This window comes from Sturnira hondurensis, unplaced genomic scaffold, assembly GCF_014824575.4.
Source record: "Sturnira hondurensis isolate 20B ecotype Veracruz unplaced genomic scaffold, ASM1482457v3 Scaffold0017436, whole genome shotgun sequence".
Lineage (NCBI taxonomy): Eukaryota > Metazoa > Chordata > Mammalia > Chiroptera > Phyllostomidae > Sturnira > Sturnira hondurensis.
Window position 1 is genome coordinate 10165551 of NW_028090067.1, and position 22270 is coordinate 10187820.

General features: G+C 42.0%; 2 protein-coding genes across 2 annotated transcripts in view; one reads left to right on the plus strand and one right to left on the minus strand.

The window, feature by feature from the left end:
- The first annotated feature begins 146 nt into the window (after positions 1–146).
- Positions 147–19945, plus strand: TDG (thymine DNA glycosylase). Its single transcript, XM_037067820.1, has 10 exons — positions 147–228; positions 8620–8768; positions 11955–12190; positions 12968–13037; positions 14245–14380; positions 14551–14633; positions 14712–14806; positions 16960–17131; positions 17538–17663; positions 18082–19945. Exons 1-10 carry the CDS (start codon positions 206–208, stop codon positions 18213–18215), a joined length of 1224 nt encoding a protein of 407 aa, XP_036923715.1. The 5' UTR covers positions 147–205; the 3' UTR covers positions 18216–19945.
- GLT8D2 (glycosyltransferase 8 domain containing 2) overlaps positions 19635–22270 on the minus strand; it is a 32557-nt gene continuing 29921 nt past the window's right edge. Inside the window, exon 10 of the mRNA XM_037067821.1 lies at positions 19635–20675. Within this exon, the coding sequence (XP_036923716.1) occupies positions 20503–20675 (173 nt within the window). The 3' untranslated portion in view covers positions 19635–20502. The remainder of the gene's footprint in view (positions 20676–22270) is intronic.

The window sequence follows — 22270 nt, forward strand, 5'->3', positions numbered from 1 at the left end:
CGCCCCGCAAAAGTGGGGTTTGCACTGGGGGGAGGGGGAACCAGAAGCTTGGGGGAGGAGCTACAGCGGTAGCTGCTGACCCAGTTCTGCCGCCAATCCGTCCAAGACTCCTTATCGTCGAACCGCAGTACATACGCCAGGATACTACAGCGACTTGGCTCGCTGGCCTGGCCAGAGTAGGCGTTCGGGCGAGCGGCAGCAGGGAATGGAAGCAGAGAACGCGGGCAGGTAAGACCGGGGCGGAGCGCCGCCCCTCCCCCCGCGCCCCTCACGGCGAGGCAGGCCTGCGGGCGCGCGCACGCACACACGCACACACGCATACACGCACACGCACACACGCACACATGCAGGGGGTCTTAAGTGCGGAGGCCTCGGTACAAAGGCCGGCGTCGCGCGTGCGCATTGCCAGCCTGCTCCGGCCACTCCTCGCCCGGGTTGACCTGACGCGGCCTCTGTAGCACTTGAACCCCTCTTTTCTGTCGTTTCCGGCTTCTAGCCGGTGGTAAAATGCGTTAGTAAGCAATCAGCAGTCTCCTGTTAGTATTTCTGGCTGCCATTCTTGGCTGCATTTCCTTCACCCGTTATTATATGCGAAGGAGCTGTGAAGATGCAGTATCATCGTATCCGTTCAGAAGTTTGCCTTTTAGAGTTAGGTTTACTGTGGCTTCCTTCCCCCAAAGGTTTGCTGAAAGCATCGTTAGGGGCCACGAGGTAGATACCATTGCCAGCCTAGAGCTCTTGAATTCTGAGACTGGATAACAGTCCAAGAAGCCTTCTAAAAATGTCTAGTGGTCTTGGGGACGAACACAAAAGTCTACTTTGAAATTGTCCTTTGGGGAGTGTTGGACGCGTAGAAGAAAATGTATTGCAAAGGCAGAGATTTCGAGATTTGAACTGGCAGAAAAGCAAATGAAAAAATTAGACATGTTAAATAGCAAGGTCTTTTTAAAAAAATAAAGTGATCTATATTGAACTAAAATACGGATAGACCTATGAAGAATTATCCTCACGCTCAGTGGCTAATGGGCCCTGAAGTTAAGGAAGGAAGTGGAGTACTTCACTTCTCTGGGCCTGCTGACGTTGTAAAATAGGGCATCTCTATGATCCGGTTGTGACATTCTGTGAATCAGCATTCTGTGGAAAGAGTTAAGTAACTAACATAGTCTTAGACTTTAGGAAGAGATACATGTAGATAAAGGGGGACTTGGTGCGTCAAATCCTGAAATGAAGTACTCCACTTCTTTCCCAGAAACTTTACAAATAAAAGAATTCAGCAAAACTCATGAAAATCAATCTCACCCTTGCGATCTTCAGATCAGAATTGAAACTTGGGTAAAAACCTACCATCAGATGAACTACGTGTTAATAAGACCTTACTCAGTGTCTTATAAAGCAAAGTAATAGGTCTCTGGTACAATGTTTAGCTCAAAACGGACTTATATTCTGTCTTTGCTGAATCCATAGGGTTATAGACCATTTTTAAATTTTAACTTGCAAAACTTTATCCTCAGGAAACATGGAGAATTCTGCGTTAATACTGTAAGGAGCTTATCCCTGAGAATTCTAAAATGACAGGCCCCAGACAATCCCAAGAAAGTGGTCTTCTGTCGCCCTTACTTTGCACTAATCAAGGAATGGCATGGAATGCTGGAAAATGATGAATTTGCCTTTTACTTTGGAAGATTAACTTCAAAAAATTCAAAGAAAAAATTCTATGGGTATAGACTCTTTTAAAAGGAGAAAGTAGTTCAAGAGCCATCATAAGCACGTACAGCCTAACCAGAGAGGGAAAAAGGAAGAATAGAGCCAGGATGTTTCCAATGAGATCGAGCATGAAAAAGACATTTACCAAAGATGGAAACAAGATGCCAAATCGGAAATGACTGGAGAGAGTGTCACATGGACCACTGAGAATACAGACAGGGAGCATTAACCCTCGAATAAGATCAGGCATTCTAGAAGTGTTAAAGAGAGCAAGAAGAACTTCTTTGGTTAGGTGAGGACAACGAGAAGGACAAGCAAGGTCTGGGCTTTCTGCCTAGTTTATGTGGGGTTAGTAGTGACAGAAACATAAGCACTTAGTTCTGATTTTTATTTTTTTAACATCTAAAAAAAGTGGTTGCGGACTGGAAATGGGGGAATGGATGTCTGTAAGAGATTTAAAACTAAAGACCAATGAGGTCCTTTAGGGAAACTTTAGCTGCTGTGGCAGAAATCGCATGTCCTGGCCTGGATGAGCTGGGTTTCAAGTGAAAGGCCACATGCAGCAGTGTTTGAGAACTTGTAGGTGACAGAAGAGGGGTCTGAAGCCAGAGAATAATTGTGCGGGCCCCTGTTTCTCCCAAAGGTGGAATCTGCCCTCTTAACTTACTGACTTTGATCCTAAATGAAATGATTCCTTCTCAGTGGTTGCTGAGCGTATTTAAAAGGAACTAGTGACCACTAGGCTATAGTATAAGTGCAGAAAAAAGCAAGGCCTACCAAGCTAGGTCATTCCCTTTTAGATAACAACACTAGACTAGATAGTAATCAGAAGGATGATGGCAGAAGGTGCTCAAATATTTCATCACTTCCTGCTGTTCTGTTATTGTCATGGCAAACTGAGTATATCCCAGGTGCTGTTTTAAGTGTTCTACACCTGTTGACTAATTTAATCCTCATAACCAACGAACTAAGGTGCAAGTATTCTCATTTTACAGATGTGGAATTTGGGACATAAAGAGGTTAAAGAGCTGAAGTTTGAACCCAGGCAGGGCGGCTTCGAAGGCTGCCTCCCTAACAACTGCGCCAAAGCACTTGTGTGGGAAAAGGGGGTGGGAGGGAGCAAGATGAAGGTGGATTGATGGCAGTCTAATTAGGTGAAATCAAAACTGGCTAACTACTGAAAAAGTTAAGGGCAGGCCGAAGGGAGGTCTGTACTGATATGCCATCTACTTCTACCCCAACTTCATTCTCTTCAGAAGTTTAACAGCGTCAGGGTGCTGGCAAAATGATGAGATCTGTGACCTAACTCTGGGATGGGTTTTTGGAACTGATGGGTTGACTCAGAATCCGCAGCAATCCCGAGGGGCTGGAAGGGTGAGTCATCTTTTACAAAAAGAGGCGCAGTCCTTTGTTTAGGTGTGAAAAAATCAGTGATCCAGATGTGAGATGGAGGAGAGGGGTTGAAGAGGAAGTGTCCGTTGGTGGGGAAGGCAGTGGGAGTCACCATGTGCTGCGGGCGTCAGTGGAGCCCACGCGTTGGGTTCTGTGATGTCTCCAGGGTGGGGAAGTCGATCACCCCGCTCCGTTTCAGGATGATGGGGCTGTATCTGAAGTGTTTTTATTTTGTTTGCTTCTGAGCACCAAAGATGACCACATAGTGGGGAAGCTTGAAATCGTGCTACATGAAGAGAAGCTAAACCGACTGGGGGCTCTGGCTTATTCTCTGTCTTTGTGGTGACAGTTTTCGGTGGACTGGGCACAGCACGTAGCCCGTGATGTGTGGTGAATACACACACGTCCACTTAAACAATATTGAATGTGATCCTTAAATAGTTACGGTGTTCCATCATAGTTTGTATAACTAGTCCTTTGTACTTGAGCGTTTGGATTATTTAGCACTGGTTGATATTTTTGTAAATATTCAGTGTTGTTTGTTGAAATGAAGATAATAAAATTTGTTTAAATTAAGATAATAGAATGTTGCTATGAATGTTTATGTCCTTCCAAATTCACATGTTGAAGCCTCTTCCCTAGTGTGATGGTATTTGGTGGGGGGGGGTGAGGGGGCGTGGTTTTTAGGAGGTGATTAGTGCTCTTGTAAAGGAGATCCCCGGAGAGACCGGTCACCCCTTCTGCCACATGGAGACACATGGAGAAGGCAGCCCTCTGTGAGCCCAGAAGCAGGCTCTCACCAGGTCCTAAATCTGCTGCCGCCCTGACAGTGGCCTTTCCAACCTCCAAAACTGTGAGAAATAGGTATTTGTTCCTTTTCCATCCAGTCTATGGTGTTTTGTTGTGGTGGCCCGAATGGACTCGGACAAGTGTATTTAGAAAGAGCAACTGCAGTCTCTTAAATAGTGCAAAACAATTGTGGATCAAAGAAGTTGGACTTGTTCCTTTTAGAGAAAACCTTCAAGAATTAGTTTTCTGAAATACAGCATAATCTGAATTAACTGGACTCCTTGGTCAGCTGTGTGTGTGTGTGTGTGTGTGTGTGTGTGTGTTTTAAGAAAGACTGTTGGGAAATACACAGTTCATCAGGAAAATACACACCTTGTCAGTTTCAGACGACTATAAAAACCTACCCTTGGAGCAGTGCAGTTCGGGAGAAAGGGAGTGCGTGGGGAAGCTAGGAGAGAGGAAGAGGGGGTAGCGTCAGGGACAGGAGGCAGCACATAGAGCAGGCAGGGACAAATGTAAATGATAGGGAAAAGTGAACAAAGGGAAATAAAACCATTCATACCTCTCTGACCAAGTAGCTCATTTGGTAAGAGCATCGTCCTGATACGCCAAGGTTGTGGGTTCAACCTCCAGGGAGATTGCCTCCAGGGCACAAACAAGAAGCAACCAATGAGTTCATAAATAAGTGGAACAAAAAATCTGTGTCGCTTGCTCACTCTCTTCCTTCCCATCTCTAAAATCAGTTAAAAATCATTCAGCCCTGGCTGATGTGGCTCAGTGGTTGAGTGCCAGCCTGTGAATCAAAGGGTCGCTGGTTCAGTTCCCAGTCAGGTGCACGCCTGGGTTGCAGGCTGGGACCCCAGTAGGGGGCGTGTGAGAGGCAACCACACATTGATGTTTCTCTCCCTCTCTCTCTCTCTCTTCTTTCCCCTCTCTAAACAAATAAATAAAGTCTTTTTAAAAAATCATTCATACTTGTAACTTTGATATCAGAGAGTTATAAAAAGTGAAAATTCTTTTGGGATGTGTCTGGAGTCTGGACAGATTTGGCCCTGTTTTCTACACAGTCTCCATATACAAATGTAGAAATCACCAAATCTCGCCTCTCATTTTCATGGTGAGGGAACCGGGTGCCTGCGAGGAAGAATGACTTGACTGAGTGCTATTTTGTATGTAGCTCTTCCCCTCATACAGAGATAATTACTGTTCATCAGCATTGCAGAATTCTGAGTTATGAAGTGGCAGTTACCATATATAAATACAACAAATGTATTTACATTAAGGATGAAAGAAGTGTATGCTGCTTACAAATTTAACTACTATTAGATAAAAGAAAATGAGATTATCCAGAGTCCTTTAGTTTTCTAGCATTCACGTTCATGCAGGGTTTTGTACAGAGGGCATGCTTGCTTGCCAAGCAATAAGAACGTTGTAATCCACCCTCTTTCCTTTTCTTCTTGCTGTTAGGAAGCTGTAAGATGGTCAGACTAAATGTAAACGTTCAGAGATAGTATGTTACCTTAGAACTTACACATTCTATTTTCCATAGCTTTATTTTTTTTGTTTCTGTTCTAATTTAACTTACCACAAAGTATCCCTTAAATATTATAGATAGATTTCTAGATTTCTTTCCAAATTGACATATAAAATAAAACTCCAATGTTTTTCTTCATTATTTTTCACTTTAGTTAACTGATTTTGAAAATACTAATTTTCGATTTCCAAATTCCAGAATCTCTTAAGACCCTTAATTACCTCTACATATGCTAAGGGAGCCACATTTTGGAAATTTATTTTTTAAGGTTCAGAATCCTTTTGGAATGTGAATGGAGTCTCCCCAGTCCACCTATTGTGCCGTGTACAGTGTGCCCTTCTTGCCTACAGGTTTGAGGGAAAGGTAAGGAGGCACATTCCACGTGGGTAGAATGATGGCACGCCATGGGTCCAGTAACCCCCTGCATGACCCACACAAAAACGTGGGTGCACAGTGGACACAGCCAATGGGGTGTGTTCTGGGCTTGGGTTTCTGTGAAGCACTCAAAATGGAACCCATCTGTGAAACTCGGAGCGAGGTAGCAGGAAGCTTGGGGGAGGGAGGGAGGGGGCAGGGTTGCCGTCCTGGCAGTGCGAGGGACTAAGAACAGACCTCACGCATTTTTTGCCACTCATTCATTGTGACCACAGGTCTTTACTTTCATATATTCCCGCTGAAAGGGGCTGTGAGCCTCTGGGGAGACTGCCCCTGGCCACGAAGTTACAGTTTGTTTTACTAGGATTCCCAGGGGGTAAACTGCCCAGGATCTCGCAGTGTGAGCTGGCCTTACCCAACTCCTCAGTAGAATATTTAAGTCGTAAACATCAAACACTCAGTGTTTTATGAAAACACCGAAACAATTTATGAAGAGAGCTGCAAATAGCAGTAAAGAAAAGTGTGGAAAAGGAGGACGTTTTACTTTGTGCCAGGCACAATTTAAGCACTTCTCTTCGTTTTTATATTTTAACTTCTAGTCCTTGGCTGCATTATTTTTCTATGTGTAGCCTTAGTTTACAGTACTCTTTTATATTCTTTTCCACATTAAAACATGTATTAAGTGTTCTCTGTGCTTTCACAGAATGTCCGCACATTTAATTTTTAGGTGCTGCGTAGTATTTTCTCATATTAATGTTTGCTAAATCATTGTTCAAATTATGTCTCAAATTATGTTCCCAAGTTACATAATTTGAGACCAGTATATTTAAAGAAATAAAATTCTTCAGATACAGTTTGATGTCCTTCTTACTAATTCTTAACTTTTAAAAATCAATTTGCCCTTAAAGATAGCTTGAAATGAAAACGCCTCTCCTGCTCTGACTGGTGTGGCTTGGTTGGCCATCATCCAGCAAAACCCAGGGGCACTGACTCGATTCCCAGGTGGGCACGTGCCTGGGTCGCAGGTTCGGTCCTCGGTCAGGGCCTGTACAAAAGGCAGACCATCGATGTTTCTGTCCCTCTCTTTCTCCCTCCCTTCCTCTCTCTCTAAAAATCTTTTTAAAAATAATAAAATAAAAAGCCTCTCCGGTGATCTGTTTATTGTGAAACAGGATTGAGCCTCTGGTTTCCTCTGCGAATCTATTGTCTTTGCTGGTGGCCCAGCCACCCACAGGTAGCCCCCTGTGTCTGTGTCAGCCGCCCCTTCTGCAACCGTTTTATTAGTGCCATAAAATTGATCTGCTCAAAGTGTCCTAGTTTGTCTTTCTAATTTCTGCTTTCCGACTCTCTGTCGTCTTTCTCCACACGCAAAGAGAACGAAACCCAGTAAGTAGAGTACCCTACTGCAGAACATGCAACCTACGACTTCCCTCTCCAGATGGTAAGCAGCACTTACCCACTTTATTTCCTAGTGTTTTTCTTCCTGCTGAGTATCATATGGCATTATTTGGCATTAGTGTAACTTGAGTTTCACAAAATGTGTTTCCTCCCTAGCTTTGTGCTGGTGGCAATAGCTTGAGGTGTAGTCGTTTATGGTCATTGGAAATATTTGGGGGAAATTGTTGTCAGTGAAGGTCTCTGTTCCTTATGGCGAACAGAACACTTTGAACAAAGTTTAAATCATGTTCAGAAGAAAGATCAAGAGTGTTTTTTTCTGCATAAATTCAGACATTCACCAAATATTAATTTCTAGTCTTCATTTAGCAGCAGAAAAACCAAAAACCCAGCAACAACGAAAAAACAGATCCAATGAATGAATGAATGAATGAATGAATGAATGAACAGGCAAATAAACGAAAGGAGAACTTTATTTTATTTCAACTTGCAACATATATTTATTTTCTCCCTCCCTCCCCCCATATTTAAGAGAACTTTAGATCAGGGCGGAAGATGGATGGGATTGGGGAGATGTTGGTTACAATGTACATACTTCCAGGTAGAAGAGGGTAAACGGGGGTGGGAGTGGGGGGGTGATAAATGGTGATGGAAGGAGACTTGACTTGGGTGGTGAACACACAATACCGATGATGTATTATAGAATTGTACACTTGAAACCTATGCAATTTTAGTAACCTATATCACCCCAATAAATTCAATAAGGTAAAAAAAAGATGAACAAGTTCTGGGAACAATGTACAGCATCACCATGCTATTATTTACTTGAAAGTTGCTACAAGAATAGATCTTAAGTGTTCTCACCACAAAAAAGAAGTGGTAATTATGTGACATGATGGAGGTGTTAGCTGAGGCTGTGGTAGTAGCAGTCGCTTTACAGTATGCGAGTGTACCCGGTGAACATGCTGTGCACCTTTAACTTACACCGTGTTACGTGTTAATTTTATCTCAAAACCCAGGGGAGAGTTAGGCTGGGGGAGGGTCAGATTGGGGGGATCTTTGTGACGAGAAATAAATACTGAAAGTAGGACCACAAAAACTTGTGGGCCTTTCATGTCTCTCTACTAGAAAATTCCCATGATCTCATTTCAGAGAAACTACAGGCTGACTTGGCAGGACTGTTAGGTTTTATTGATGACACATCTTGTCATTAAACAGTGTGAGAGTTAATTGAGGTCTGGTTAGTAGGCACTCAGCAAAGGTTGGGTGAGTGTGTACCTATGAGAATAGCACTTTCTCCTCACTTCCATCTGTTGTCAACTCTAAATAAATACTTGTCTGGCTTCAAAATATTTGGATCCTGACCATTTTTTTTGTAGCTGATCATTTAAACTTACATTGGGTAATTTGATCCTCCTATGTTCTTTCAGCTATTCGCTTCAGCAAGCTCAAGCTTTTTATACATTTCCATTTCAACAAATGATGGCCGATGCTCCTACCACGGAAGTTATGAACGAGCAGCAAATACCAGCAGAAGTTCCAGAGGCAGAGCCAGCTCCTGCTCAAGAACCCGCACAAGGTAGTTTTCACCAGGATACTGTAGAGAATTAGCTGTTGGATCAGCTGACTTTTTAAAGAAAAGGTTTAATGATCAATTTCAGTTCTATTTTAGTGTTAAAATGTTTAACCCATTTATTTTATTTAATTTTTTAAAAGATTTTATTTATTTTTAGAGAGGGGAAGGGAGGAAGAGAGGGACAGAAACGTTGAAGTGTGGTTGCCTCTCGTGCGCCCCCTACTGGGAACGTGGCCTGCAATCCAGGCATGTGCCCTAAACTGGGAATCGAACAGGCAACCTTTGGTTTGTAGGCCAGCACTCAATCCACTGAGCCACCCCAGCCAGGGCAAAATGTTGAACCTATGTTTCAAGTACTTAGTATGCGTCAGGCATGTGATAGGATTGGGGGAATAAAAGAACATGGATCCTGCCCTGGAATATCTCATAATCTAAGAGGGGAAAATAGTAAGTAAGCAAACATCATGCCTCGGCACACAGCACAGTGAAGAGGGGCATGGGATGCCATGAGAGCCCAGGGGGTGGACCCCTACCTCACACCGAGACTCCGAGGCAGCTTCCCAGGGCTCAGAAACTCAGGAGTAAGGAGACTTTATCCCCATGCAGAACGGGCTGGGGAGAATCGCAGGCTCGGGGAGAAGCATGCACAAAGTGCAGGCAAGAAGAAGCATAACAGTTAAAAAAATAGTGATTCTGTATCATTGGATTCTGGGTTATAGCAAAGAAATGGTGAGAGATGAGCCTGGATAGGGGGCAAGTGGGGCTTGATAACCTTAGAAAAATGTATTAGGTGGGCCAAAAAGTTAATTGTTTTTTTTCTGTGAAATAAAAGACCCACTTTTTATTTTCACCAATAACTTCATTGATTTGGATATTTTGAGTATGTTGGCTGTCTCCCACCTGGTATAACGTTGATTGTTCTCAATTAATGTCTGAATTTGATCACTATCCACTTCAACTGGTCACCTGACCAGGGAGCTTCATCCAGGGAGAAATCTCCAGTGTGAAACTTTGCAAACCATTTTCGACACGTTCGATCAGTCACAGCATCTTTTCTACACACTACACAAATCTTTCTTTGTGTTCCAGTTGTGTTTTTACTTTTTTGAAATAATAAGCATAGTATGCCAATAATGTCACTTACTTTCTTCCATCTTCAATATTAAAACAGCTACACAAAAATTCACCAATTTTGAATATTTTCAGTGCATGCCAGTATGACAGCTGTCACAATACAATCCAACAAAAATATTTCGAATAAAGTTAAAGACAATGAAGTGCTACTAGCGTCATCTTAAAGAAAAAAAAACTTTTGGCCACCCCAATACATCCTATCCTAAAGACGATAGGGAGTGTTGAGAGAATGTAAGCAAAGAGTGACTTTAGTATAATGGCATTTAAAAATATCAGCCTGGCCCCGACTGCTGTGGCTCAGTGGATTGAGCACTGGCCTCAGAACTGAAAGGTCACCGGTTCGATTCCCGGTCTGGGTTGCGGGCCAGGTCCCCAGTTCAAGGCATGCGAGAGGCAGCTGACTGATGTTTCTTTCATACATTGATGTTTTGATGTTTTTCTCCTTCTCTTTCTCCCTCCCTTCTCCTCTCTCTAAAAATAAATAAATAAATAAATAAAATCTTTTAAAAAATTAAAATATCAGCCTGGAACTGGATACCTGAAACCTATATAATTTTAGTAGCCAATGTCACCCCTAATAAATTCAACCAATCAATCAATCAATAAAGTAAAAATATCAATCTGCAAGTATTATAGGCAATAGATCACGTGGTAGAGAGCAAGCAGAACTTGGAAAGAAGGAGTGTGTTAGAGACTCTTTGAATAATCTGGGGAAGAAATAAAGAGGTGCTGAAGGACAGAATTAGGAACTACTCAGGAGGTAGAATTATGTAATTACCTGGCCGTGGTAAACAGCTTTCCCGTAGGGACGAGGGAGAAAGAGAAACCGAGAAGTAACTCCCAGGCAGTTGGACGAAGGAGGTGCCATTCACCAAGATAGAGAATTGCAAGGGAGGGGAATAGATTTGGGTTCGGGAGTGGAGAGAAGGCAGCAGTATTGTGTGAGAGCTGTGCCCAGAGTTCTAGTTTGTGATTCCAGGAACACATCTAACTCCAGGGCATTGGTGATACCCCTGCCCTTGACTTCTGTGTTTCCGGGCAGGCGGACGAGGACTGTCCCAGCTATAAGCCAGTGGAGGCAGATCCCCTGGCCTGGGAGTGGAAAGGAAGGACGGGAAGCCAGGGTGGAGAGACACCAAACCGTAGGAGCGTGGGGTAGGAGCCTGAGAAATTATAAGTGATGTTAAAGAACTAAGGGTAAGAAAAGCAAGGCTTCCTGTTGGATACTTTGGGGCAGTGGTTTGTAGCTAGAGGTGATTTTGGCCCCTAGGGACATTTGTCATTATCTGGAGACACCTTTAGGTGTCATGACTGGCAGGGTGCTACTGGCCTCTAGTGGGCACAGACCAAGGTTGCTGTTGAATACAGAATGTTAAATGTTCTATAATGTACAGGACAGGACCCCACCACTGAAAGTCATTCACCTTAAGTTGAGATGTGAGTAGTGCTGAGACTGAGAAACTCTGCTTCAGGTCCTGAGGTCGGATCCCTGGTCTTGCCTTTTGAAAAAATATTGCCAGCCAGAGATTTCGTCCTCAGTACCACTAAAGTCACCTTTCTGGCCGTGTGTGAACAGCGCACCCACTCACAATCTCTAAAACAAGCCCACAGGCCGTTTGAGGCTTTCTACCGCCAGAATTATGAGGATATTGGAGTAAATGTTTCCTCTCCCCTGTTTTGCTATCTATTTACTCTTTCATTTGTTTACTTAACTGTTCATGTATTGACATTTAAAATTCCTATGAAATAGTACATAGATACTTTGTATCTGTGGGGGAGGCCAAGATGCCAGGTAAGATTGTGGGAAAAGTCAGTCTATGATTGTTACGGAGGTTTCCTCTCAAGAAGATCCAGCAGAGGAAGGAGAGTCGGGGATGGGGCCGCATGAACCCAGTTCCAGGGGGAAACAGGGGGAAGACACTGTGGAGAGACTGATGCTGGGAAACAGAAGAGTAAGATAAAAAGAATGTTGATGGGGTGCCTTTTCTGGGAAAGCTGCCTGAAGTTTGCAATTACGGTTTTCTGCATCATATCCTGGAACTCATTGTATTTCAGAGACTCAAAAGGGAAGGAAAAGAAAAACAACACAACCCAAAAAACCAGTGGAACCCAAAAAACCTGCCGAGGCCAAAAAGTCTGCCAAGTCCACAAAATCAAAAGAAAAACAAGAAAAAATTACAGACACATTTAAAGTGAAAAGAAAAGTTGACCGTTTTAATGGTGTTTCAGAAGCTGAACTTCTGACCAAGACTCTGCCGGATATTTTGACCTTCAATCTGGACATTGTGATCGTAAGGATTTTAGTCCTCATTTGGTTTTGTAGCTAGCATTGGTGGATTCACCTGACTCTGTCCATGCAAATAGGATCATTTCTGAGAACCCTTTTGGCAGTGCGTGGTGTTACCTTCACGAGGTCGTGTTATTTGGGAGTGTGTAAGCAGGTGGACTCCCACGTGGGGCTGCCTGGTTCCCAATCCTTCCTTGTGAGTTTGACCCAGACAGGCCTTAGCCTCTGTGAACACCAGTTTCCTCACTGGTGAAACAGGGCCGATAATAGCACCTCCCGCGCAGGGGTGCAATTCAGTTAAATAATCCATGTAATTCCCTAAATTGCATGACCTCTGGGAGTTCTCCATAAATGGTAGTATTGATTTTGAACTTTGCTTTTTGTCTGCGCTTGTAAGAAACATCGGCGTGCAAACAGCTGTGTGGGTGATGTGCAGGGAGATGCCTGTTGAGAATTGACAAGCAGACGTGTGGCTGGACCTGGCACTAGTTGACTGATTGCTCCAGATCTATCTTCCCAGCCCAGTCGGGTGGGAGTGGGGGCCCAGAGATACGAGGGAATGAAACTGGTTTTTAAAAACAACAACAAAACTTTGAACATAAAGGAAATTTCTCTTCTCAGAATGGAATAACTGTTTTCAGGTCAAGCATAGGGAATTGGTCAATGATCCTGTTTATAGTGCCAAATTAAAAATTTATGTTAACAAGTGCAGTTGTGTCCTGCACTCCTGCACAGAAGCCATGAGGCCTGAACCCCACTAAATGCGTGCACTTATTTTCAGATTGGCATCAACCCAGGACTGATGGCTGCTTACAAGGGGCATCACTACCCTGGACCTGGAAACCATTTTTGTGAGTGGTCATTCTTGTAGTATTATTTTACTTTTAAACTAGATATCTTTGTTCATATTTTAGCTTTATTTAAAAACCAAATTGTGTTTTTAATAAAAAGCATTTATATACATATATATATATATATATATGTAAATGTACATACATCTTTTCTGTGTGTACAGAATGACACATCACTGGTTAGCATTTTGGCTTCTGAGAGTAGAGGGGCATGAAAAGGAGTACTTTCTCTTAGTTTTACTACTTTGTGTACAGATTTCTTTTTAGTCGCTACGTACGGACATAGCGACTATCGAACATCGCTCGGCCAGTGCAGGCAGAGTGCTGACCGATCCAGGTTCCTGCTGATCATGTTTCCTAGGAGACGTGAAGGCTTGCCCATCAGCAGTCACGCTCAGAAGTGCCGTGATTGGAGACATTCTCTGCAGATGCTATGTATCTAGCAGAAATGGTCTTCGTACTTGTAGAGTGAGCTTTAAAATTGTTACTGCTCTTGTCATTGTCATGCGTATAAGTGTCTTACGGAGCACGGCCTCACAGAATCAGGTTTGCTGTGTGGAGGCCCTCCGAAAATAGTAGTTGATTATCTGAGACTAACAGGAAAAACATCCAGGGTAAATGACAGTAGTATGTTTTTGGAATGAATAGCGTATTGTCTCCATTATTGTATTGCTTATTTATTTTAAATTTTTTTATTGTTACTCTGTTATAATTGTCCCAGTTTTTCCTTCTTTGCCCTCCTCCACCCAGCCTACCCCCCCGGCTCTAGAGAATTTTGAACTTTTCACTTTCTCCACTGTCCAGGTGTTCGAATGTTCTGAGTCCATTCGATGTATGTTTATCTGTTTGAGGTATTCCAGGGGCAGGTGGTAATATCACCAGGTATTAAAAAGGAGAACTGTTTCAAAGTTTCTTATACTGACTGGCTGTGTATTCTCAACAGACATTTACCTTAACCCCCCTATGAAAAGGAAATAATGATAGTAATTATCTCATGAGATACCTACGATGATCAAATGAGGTAATCCATGCAAAGGGCTTAGTGTAGTACCTAGGACATAGTAAATTGTTTGATAGGGTATTTGGCCAATATTATAGCCTGTTTTGTTTTTTTTTTATTTCAAGGACAGGATATAGACTCCCACATCAGTCCCTAGGGCAGAAACCTTTGACCATCTGTGGAAATAAACTAAACCCTCTTTCGCAGGGAAGTGTCTCTTTATGTCGGGACTGAGTGAGGTCCAGCTGAGCCATGTGGATGATCACACTTTACCAGGGAAGTATGGTATCGGATTCACCAATATGGTGGAAAGGACAACCCCAGGGAGCAAGGACCTTTCCAGGTAATTGCAAAGCGTGTGTTTCTATAGGCTAGAACTCCGCCCACACTGGTTGGTCTAAGCCGAACCTACAAGCAGGGTGCAAATGGCTCTTTCATCGAACACTGTCTAAACTTAGCATATTATAAATATTGCCATACTTATATTTTGATGACTTTTTAATTTAATTTTAGTAAAGAATTTCGTGAAGGAGGACGTATTCTAGTACAGAAATTACAGAAATATCAGCCACGAATAGCAGTGTTTAATGGAAAATGTAAGATTTACTTTTAATTTTATCTTTTTTCCTTGGTAACATTATGGGCAATGTAAATATGTTTGTCTTTCATTTTAGGTATTTATGAAATTTTTAGTAAAGAAGTTTTTGGAGTAAAGGTTAAGAACTTAGAATTTGGACTTCAACCTCATAAGATTCCAGACACAGAAACTGTAAGTCATTAAAATTACATCTGTAAATCAGCTAAATATGACTTTTTCTTAGCTAGTTTATCTTTTTTATTTACTCTGTTTATTTAAATTTTCCCATGAAAAGAAAACACTGTATTTTTTTAATAGTATCTATACACCAACTTGAACTAATGGGTATAAATTAATTTAGATACTGATATAGTTTTGTTTTCTTTTTCCAAAGAAACATTTATCAGATAAATGCCTCAATGGTGTTATGTTATTTGGCTAAAAATTGAGAGGAGCTGGCTCACATACTATATTCAAAATCTATTTAATGGCATATTCTTATCAAATTCAAGTAAGTGAGCCCTTACTTCCTTGTGAAACAAACATGAAAATGTGGGTACCCCAATCAGTACAAGTGTAATTGCTGCACTTTCATTTGAGAGCCATATAAATGGTGCAGGCCGCTTGCAGACACGTCTAGCCAATGTGACTGGCTCCGGTACTAACATCTGACACATGGAGGCTTTATGAAATAACTCAGTGGTTTTCAAACTCTGCCATTTCTGCAGAGCTTCTGCAGACGTTGGTTCAAACCGCTCTTCTTAACTATAGTTTTCAGTTTTGTTTACAGCTTTAAAAGAAAACAATACACACTCACAAACCTGTGTATTATAGATGGCATTTTAAATGAGAGAGAAGCCAGTGTGCTGACAGGTGTTTTTGGGGACCTCAGAATAAAGTTTCCGCCACCTGTCTTTGGCATTTAACTTCTAGCGAATATGCGATTGACAAAGTGGGTTGTAGCACAGACCATTCTCCAGACGGAGGCCTACCTACCCTGTACTCGTGGGTAAAATTGTGCGAGTTCGCTGTTTCTTTTGTTTCTTTTTTTTCATTTTAATTGTTGTTCAAGTATAGTTTCCTGCCTTGTACTCCCGTCCCAGCCCCCCCCCCAGCTCTCCCCACCTCCCTCCCATTTCCACTCCCACCTTGAGTTCGCTGTTTCTTAACGAGCACTGCATTATTAACTCTTACATGTGTGTGCGGCTCATGGCTGTGTGATTATAGCAGTGCAATAGTCAGCGACCTCAAATCATGTCATGGCAGGTCATTTTAGCTCTTACAATGAGCTGGGAGTACATTTATTTTGTTTACATTTTATTCTCTATCATAAAATATGCAATTATTGATAAGGTTAGTGATTCAACTTTGAAATAAAAAATATCTGCTTTTTCAAGTTTCTGGATCCCTTTAATTGAAGGATATTTTGAGATTGGAGAAGGTGCCATTGCGAAACCTGGTAGCATTTGTACCGACATATCAAAGCCTTGTAAACAAAACAAGTAAATAATGCTTTTTTCGTAGTACTCAGTAAGGAGGCCATTTAAAAACAGCAAAAGCTGGACCCGGAAAGCGCATGACCTGGCAGTCTCACTGTTCCGTGTGTCAGAGTCGTGCTCTGTGAAGGAAGTTTGCACCACCATCCAGAAAACAGATATTTTCCTCCACTTGTAGGAACTTATCCAACAGATACACGCACACATACTCTAAATAAAATATGTACAAGGTTTTTCACAGCTTACGATATCAAAAGATTGGAAACAGCGTACGTGCCCACAGTTGGACTCTGGTTAAATATGGATGAAAAGCACCACACATTTATAAACATGAAGCTTCTTTTACTCTGATACAGACTTATATCAAAAGCAAGGTGCAGGGCAGAGAATAGACCATGTTACCGTGTGTGTGTGTGTGTGTGTGTGTGTGTGTGTGTGTGTTTTAGAAGGGGTAAGGGAGAATATTTATCCAGACACATTTTATTGTACTGTCGTGGCCTCCCTCTGCAACTGGTGGCCTTGATGGCCCTGGAGGAAGAGAGCCAGGTGGACAGAGACAGAGCTGGGCACGGAGGCTGCACTGAAGACTTCCGTCCTTTTTCGACCTTTGCAACTGTTAATGGATAGATGAACACGGCGGGTAGCTGACTTGTTTTTGATTTATTGACTCTAATATGTAAATACTACAAATTTGAACTCGAACACAACTACTTTTATTGATTTTTCATATATTGGTATGTGGCAAGTATCAGGTTATTAGCCCAAAGAAAGACAAATTTTTTAGTCGCAATAGGAGTGGATTCGATAGAATTACAAGATTTACGTAACTATAAAATTGTGTGGTTCCAGCTCTGCTATGTGATGCCATCTTCCAGTGCCAGGTGCGCTCAGTTCCCTCGAGCCCAGGACAAAGTGCATTACTACATTAAGCTGAAAGACTTAAGAGATCAGTTGAAAGGCATTGAACGAAACACGGATGTCCAAGAGGTTCAGTACACATTTGACCTGCAGCTTGCCCAAGGTGAGTCCCTGTCATCGCTGCTCGGTGTCATTTCGTGTGTATGTACGCACTGCAGAAAGTCTGCTGTGATTTAACAGCAGAAGAGAAGGCAGTTATATATGCGGCCGAGTGCTGATAATGGGTATTAGTCACTGTTAAAATCTCCTTTTTACTATGGGCTTCCAGCTAATCTGGTGCTCCGACAGGCATCGAGGCCGTAAGAGACATTGTAACCCACCTCAAATTAAATCTTACAGGCTTTAACAGTTCTTATGAGTTAGTGTAGTATATGTTATGAAAAGTGAAAAAGATGTATCTCAGTATACATGACCATTCGAGGAAAAAATAGCATCGTGATTTCCAAATAAAGCTATTTTCAAAAAATTTTGCACAAAATCAGCTTTAAATCCCTTCACTCTCCTCACAGAGGATGCAAAGAAGATGGCTGTTAAGGAAGAAAAATACGACCCAGGTTACGAAGCGGCATACGGTGGTGCTTACAACGCGATTCCCTGCGGCAGCCAGCCGTGCAGCTTCTCTTCGAACGGGCTAGGTACGTTCCTCTTCCTGGGTGTGTGCTCTCAAGGACTGGCTTTTGTCAGCCTTGCGCGGGGAAAGCTCTTTTTAAAAGTAAATTACTGAAGAACGGGAATTACAATATAAAGATCTGCTTAGCGACTTACAGGGAAAATGTGATGGTTACTTAATGTTTAACTACACAAACTTCCAGCTCATTCTCCTTGTCACTAACTTTAATACGGCATCTCAGCAGCATTTTCCTCCATGAATAACAAATGAGGATTTATTAGTCCTATATCTGAAAATAGGACAGAAAGTTCTCATTATATTCCAGAAGCTTGTCTAACTATTTTAACACCAGTTATCCTTCACTGGAGACTTAAATCTCCTAATTCGATCATTGAAAGCCTTCAAACGGAACCAGCTAACCTTCTCCCCCTTCCCCACGGCAGCTGGTGGTGGAGAGTCGCCTTTCAGTGATGCTCCGAACGGCCAGTGGATGAGCCAGTCGTTCACGGACCAGATTCCTTCCATTCACAATCACTGTGGGATGCTCGAACAGGGGGCAGGAAGCCCCTGCTCCTAAGGACGGCGCTTCTCAGCTCTGCTCAAACGCTGCAGTTTTAATGCAGCTATCAAGAAGCAGCCCTCAGTGTGCTAACTGAAGTGTTTTGTTAGCGTTTTACCCTGGTGATGCAGCCCTGATACAGTTGTGTGGTAGAGTCAACTGTACGAACCTAAGTAGTGTAGAAGGAAAATGTAGGGGTTTTTTTTATAAGAGTTTTTGTATTAGAATTAACCATCATTCCAGCATTTTATAAAGCCTTTTTCATTTATGAGGAAATTAATGTTCTTTTGGGAGTCACTTTGTATCTGCCATTTTAAAATGCAGCAGCCTGAATATTCATATTAGATTATTAGCATAAATCTAGATACACCGTTATCCCTTTTATGCCTGAGAAAGGTATACTAATAATAAGAATTACCACCAGGAAAGAGGCAGGTGTGTTGATTTTCACAAGAAGTTAAGCCTCAGTGGAGTTTCGTTCACGCTCAGGCCTCTTTACCGGTGGTGATTGTTTGTGAGAGTCACTTACTCGTGCAAATTTAAAGGGTGGCCTTGCCTGACAGGGCGTGGAACCCTGCTTTGGCCTCTGCTGCTTTGGCCTCCACACCCCGGTGTGTTTAGCCTCTAACAGGCAGGAGCCGTGCTGCTGGGACGGTGGGCTCCCGAGAACACAGTGGGCCTTTCAACTACCGTTGCCACCTCTGTGTTTTATTCAACAGACTTACATTTGACAGGGAAGGAGCTGAGCTTCTCTGTCCGTATCCATCACCATTCGAATTTTATCCTCTTTGACTTTAAGGATGTAACGTAGATCGTGATGAAAAATGCACCTTCAGGCTGAGCAACAAACAAGGAGCTGAAGGTGTTCGGTGACCTTATTTAAACTGGTGCTTTATGTACATGAGATGTACTGTTATAAATAATACAGAACTTTTTCACTAGTTAAATGTAACAAGCCAGTAATTTTAAAAATTCTCCCTCTGCATCATTGCCCTTTGCTACTGTGGACTAAGGTAACCTTATGGCAAGCTTGTTTTGAAGTAACGTACCCTTGTGGTTTTCTAATGCGTTCTCCAAGGTGCTACAGTCTGGGTGGCTAGGCCTGGCAGATACCAAGCCAGGGACTTGGAAATGCCATGCGCATTGGTTCCTGATCACTTATACCCAAGGAGCATGCTTTTCAATATGAAATGTTTATCAGGTGTTTTTTTTCCTAAAAGGTTATATGGCCTCTTTTTTTTTAACAAGAGAAACAAATCCTTGTTGTGAATCTGAACATGCTTTGTAGCTGTGGCTTTGATGGATTTTGTTTTCCTTTAGTCTAGATCAAGCTGTGTAAAGTCGTTCATGTTATTTAAATCCTGTACTGTACTGCTGTTTACATGGATGTTTGTGCAGGTGCTTGGAGGTGCCTCGCGTCAGGGATTAGGAACAATCGAGTTATTTTTTCACGGGACTATGTAAAGCATGTGACTAGGTATTGCTTTGGGAAATGATAATGTGTAGCCTTACATAGATTGGCTTTTATTTAAGTGGAGAAAATACCCTTTAAATTATGGATACTTTACTGGAGAATGGGTTTGACGGTTTTCCAAAGCATACAACAATGGTGTTTTTCATTAAATATGACAGGCGAGTGGTAAATGGTGACATATCCCATACATGACAGTGTGAGACTTTTTCATTAAATAACAATGAAAAAGTTTTTAAATTCCCTTGAAAGTCTGATGGTTTTTACAATAAAAAAATATTAAGAATGATTAAGTTATAGGCTTTTCTGTAGCAAGACTCACTGGTATTCTTTCCTCCTTTAAACCTGAGATCAGTTTACCACCTATTATATTTACTATATAGGATACTATATTCTACAATGAAAATCATTTCAAAATCAATGACTGTTTTATTTTTTTCCCAGACATTCACATTTTAAATGTAATACAAAAGACAAGATGGGCAACCTGTTAAAAAGTACCTCCATGTGAAAAATACATTTAGAAAATTTTTTCAATTTTATATAATTGTCACTGAGTTAAGCAAATCGATGGCTGAAACCCAGATGGGCTTCTTTCTTTCCAACAATAAGTTTCACTCACATAATTTTGATTTCCATGGTTACCACTTGCACTGAAGGAAGTAAATCCGTACCAACGGGACCCAAGTTCCTAGCCGCACACAGCGGTCTCTGGTTTTTGCCTTGTGCGTCATTCGTATTGGAGACCGTTCCTGAAGAATGGTGTCAGAGTAGGTTACAAGTGGACACTTGCAGGTTTTTACACAGACAACATTGAAAACTTGCCGAGTTCTATCAGCTGTCCTGGTGATGGAGTCTAAATATCCCCGCAGGGTCTGGGACAAACCAGCTCTCCCACAGGTCGGCGTGGGCACTGGCGAAGTCCCAAGGCTTGTGCCGTCCATTCCAGTGGAGTAACTTTGCTTCTTGCAGAAAGTGCTCTGAGTATCTCGTATCTGGATTCCAGCCTTTGTTGTGTTTACAGGAAAATTAATAGGTTTGTTAGAAAATAAAAACTTAATGTATTAAAATTTGAATATAGGTTCATTATAAAAAAATAAAATTAAATCAAAGGGTATACAAGAAAGAGTTTACCACCTACCCTCAGTCTCCAAAATAATCATGATTTGAGTTTCTCGTGAAATCGCTCAGTAATATTCTACCTGTACACCAGTATGTATGTAAGAACATGCATATATTATGTATTTATATATATACATACACATGCATATTATATATGTGTTCTTAAAATTTACTTGTAACTTGCCTTTAAAATTACTCTTAGGAAACTCTCCACAGCAGCACATGTGCGTTTACTGGATTGTTTTTAATGACTCATGGAATGCACGTGTGGTTATCGAGCGTGTTCATTATTGAGGGCAGGGAGGTTGTTTGGACCCTTCGCTAAAGCACTACAAAGAACGGCCTTCTCTGTGTGCTTGTGCATGGACACAAATACGGCTGGGGCAGAAGTACATTTACACTCGGGAGTGCATGAGACAGTCTAGTCCTGTGTTTTCCATGGGAACAACTGTAAACCTTCGCTCTAAGCTGCAGGATAAAAATCTTGTAGGTGGAATTGCTAAACTAAAGGGTGTGTGCCTTTTAATTTTTATAAGAGATTATCAAATTGTCCCCAAAAGAACTTGAACAGTTTCGCTCCCACCCAGAATTTATAGTTCTTGTTTTCCTACGCTTGCCTGCCATGTGGCAACGTTTTCTTTCAGTTTTATTTTTACGGTATGAAATACAACTAGAAAAAAGGTCCACTTTTTAACACACAGCTATTATCTCTATCTGAATATCATTCCCTTCATAAGTAATCACTTAGAGACTATGCATTTACCCTAATGTTGCCTTTGCTCAGAATATTTTTAGAATATCTCTTCCGGAAGTACAGTAAGATCTTGCAAATGTAAATCTTTTTAAAATATCCTCTAAGGTGTTGACGTTTTTTCAAAGAAAGGGAATTTGGTACTTTTGAAAAACAACAGACAGTCCATTGAGTAAAGAGGGTGAATTAGTAACTAGGATTAGTAACTAGGATTGTGATGTTCTAGTTTAACATGACGTAAGAGAAGGACAGACCCCTGTCCTCTGTGATTCATACACATGGCTGCGAAGGCAGCTGCAGGAGCGGAGCTCGGTGTCTCAGGCTGTCCTGGCACAGTTGGAGTAACTGTCAACCTCCAAAGAATCTGCCCGAAGGAAATGCTCACTCGGGAAGAGGTGCCTTCGTGGGAGAAGTCGCACGAAATAGGACATCATCTCTCGGCTCTGTAACTAAAGGATTCTAGGGGCTCGCAGCTTTGCTATTAGCTAAATGTTTCATAAGTTTGTATTATTTTAAGCCTCTGTTTAGACCCAAACTTAATACCCATTAGCATTACATTGCTTCCTGCTTTCAGGACACTGAAACCGGGTGGTTTTGTCGGATGATCACTGTAGATTCACTTTGCAGACCAACCCTGATTCCAAAACCCTCAGCGCAGAATAGGTTCTGTTCTGCAGAGAAGAATGGCTTCTTTTGCTTGGCAAGATTCCACCCCTTTCTACTTGTCAA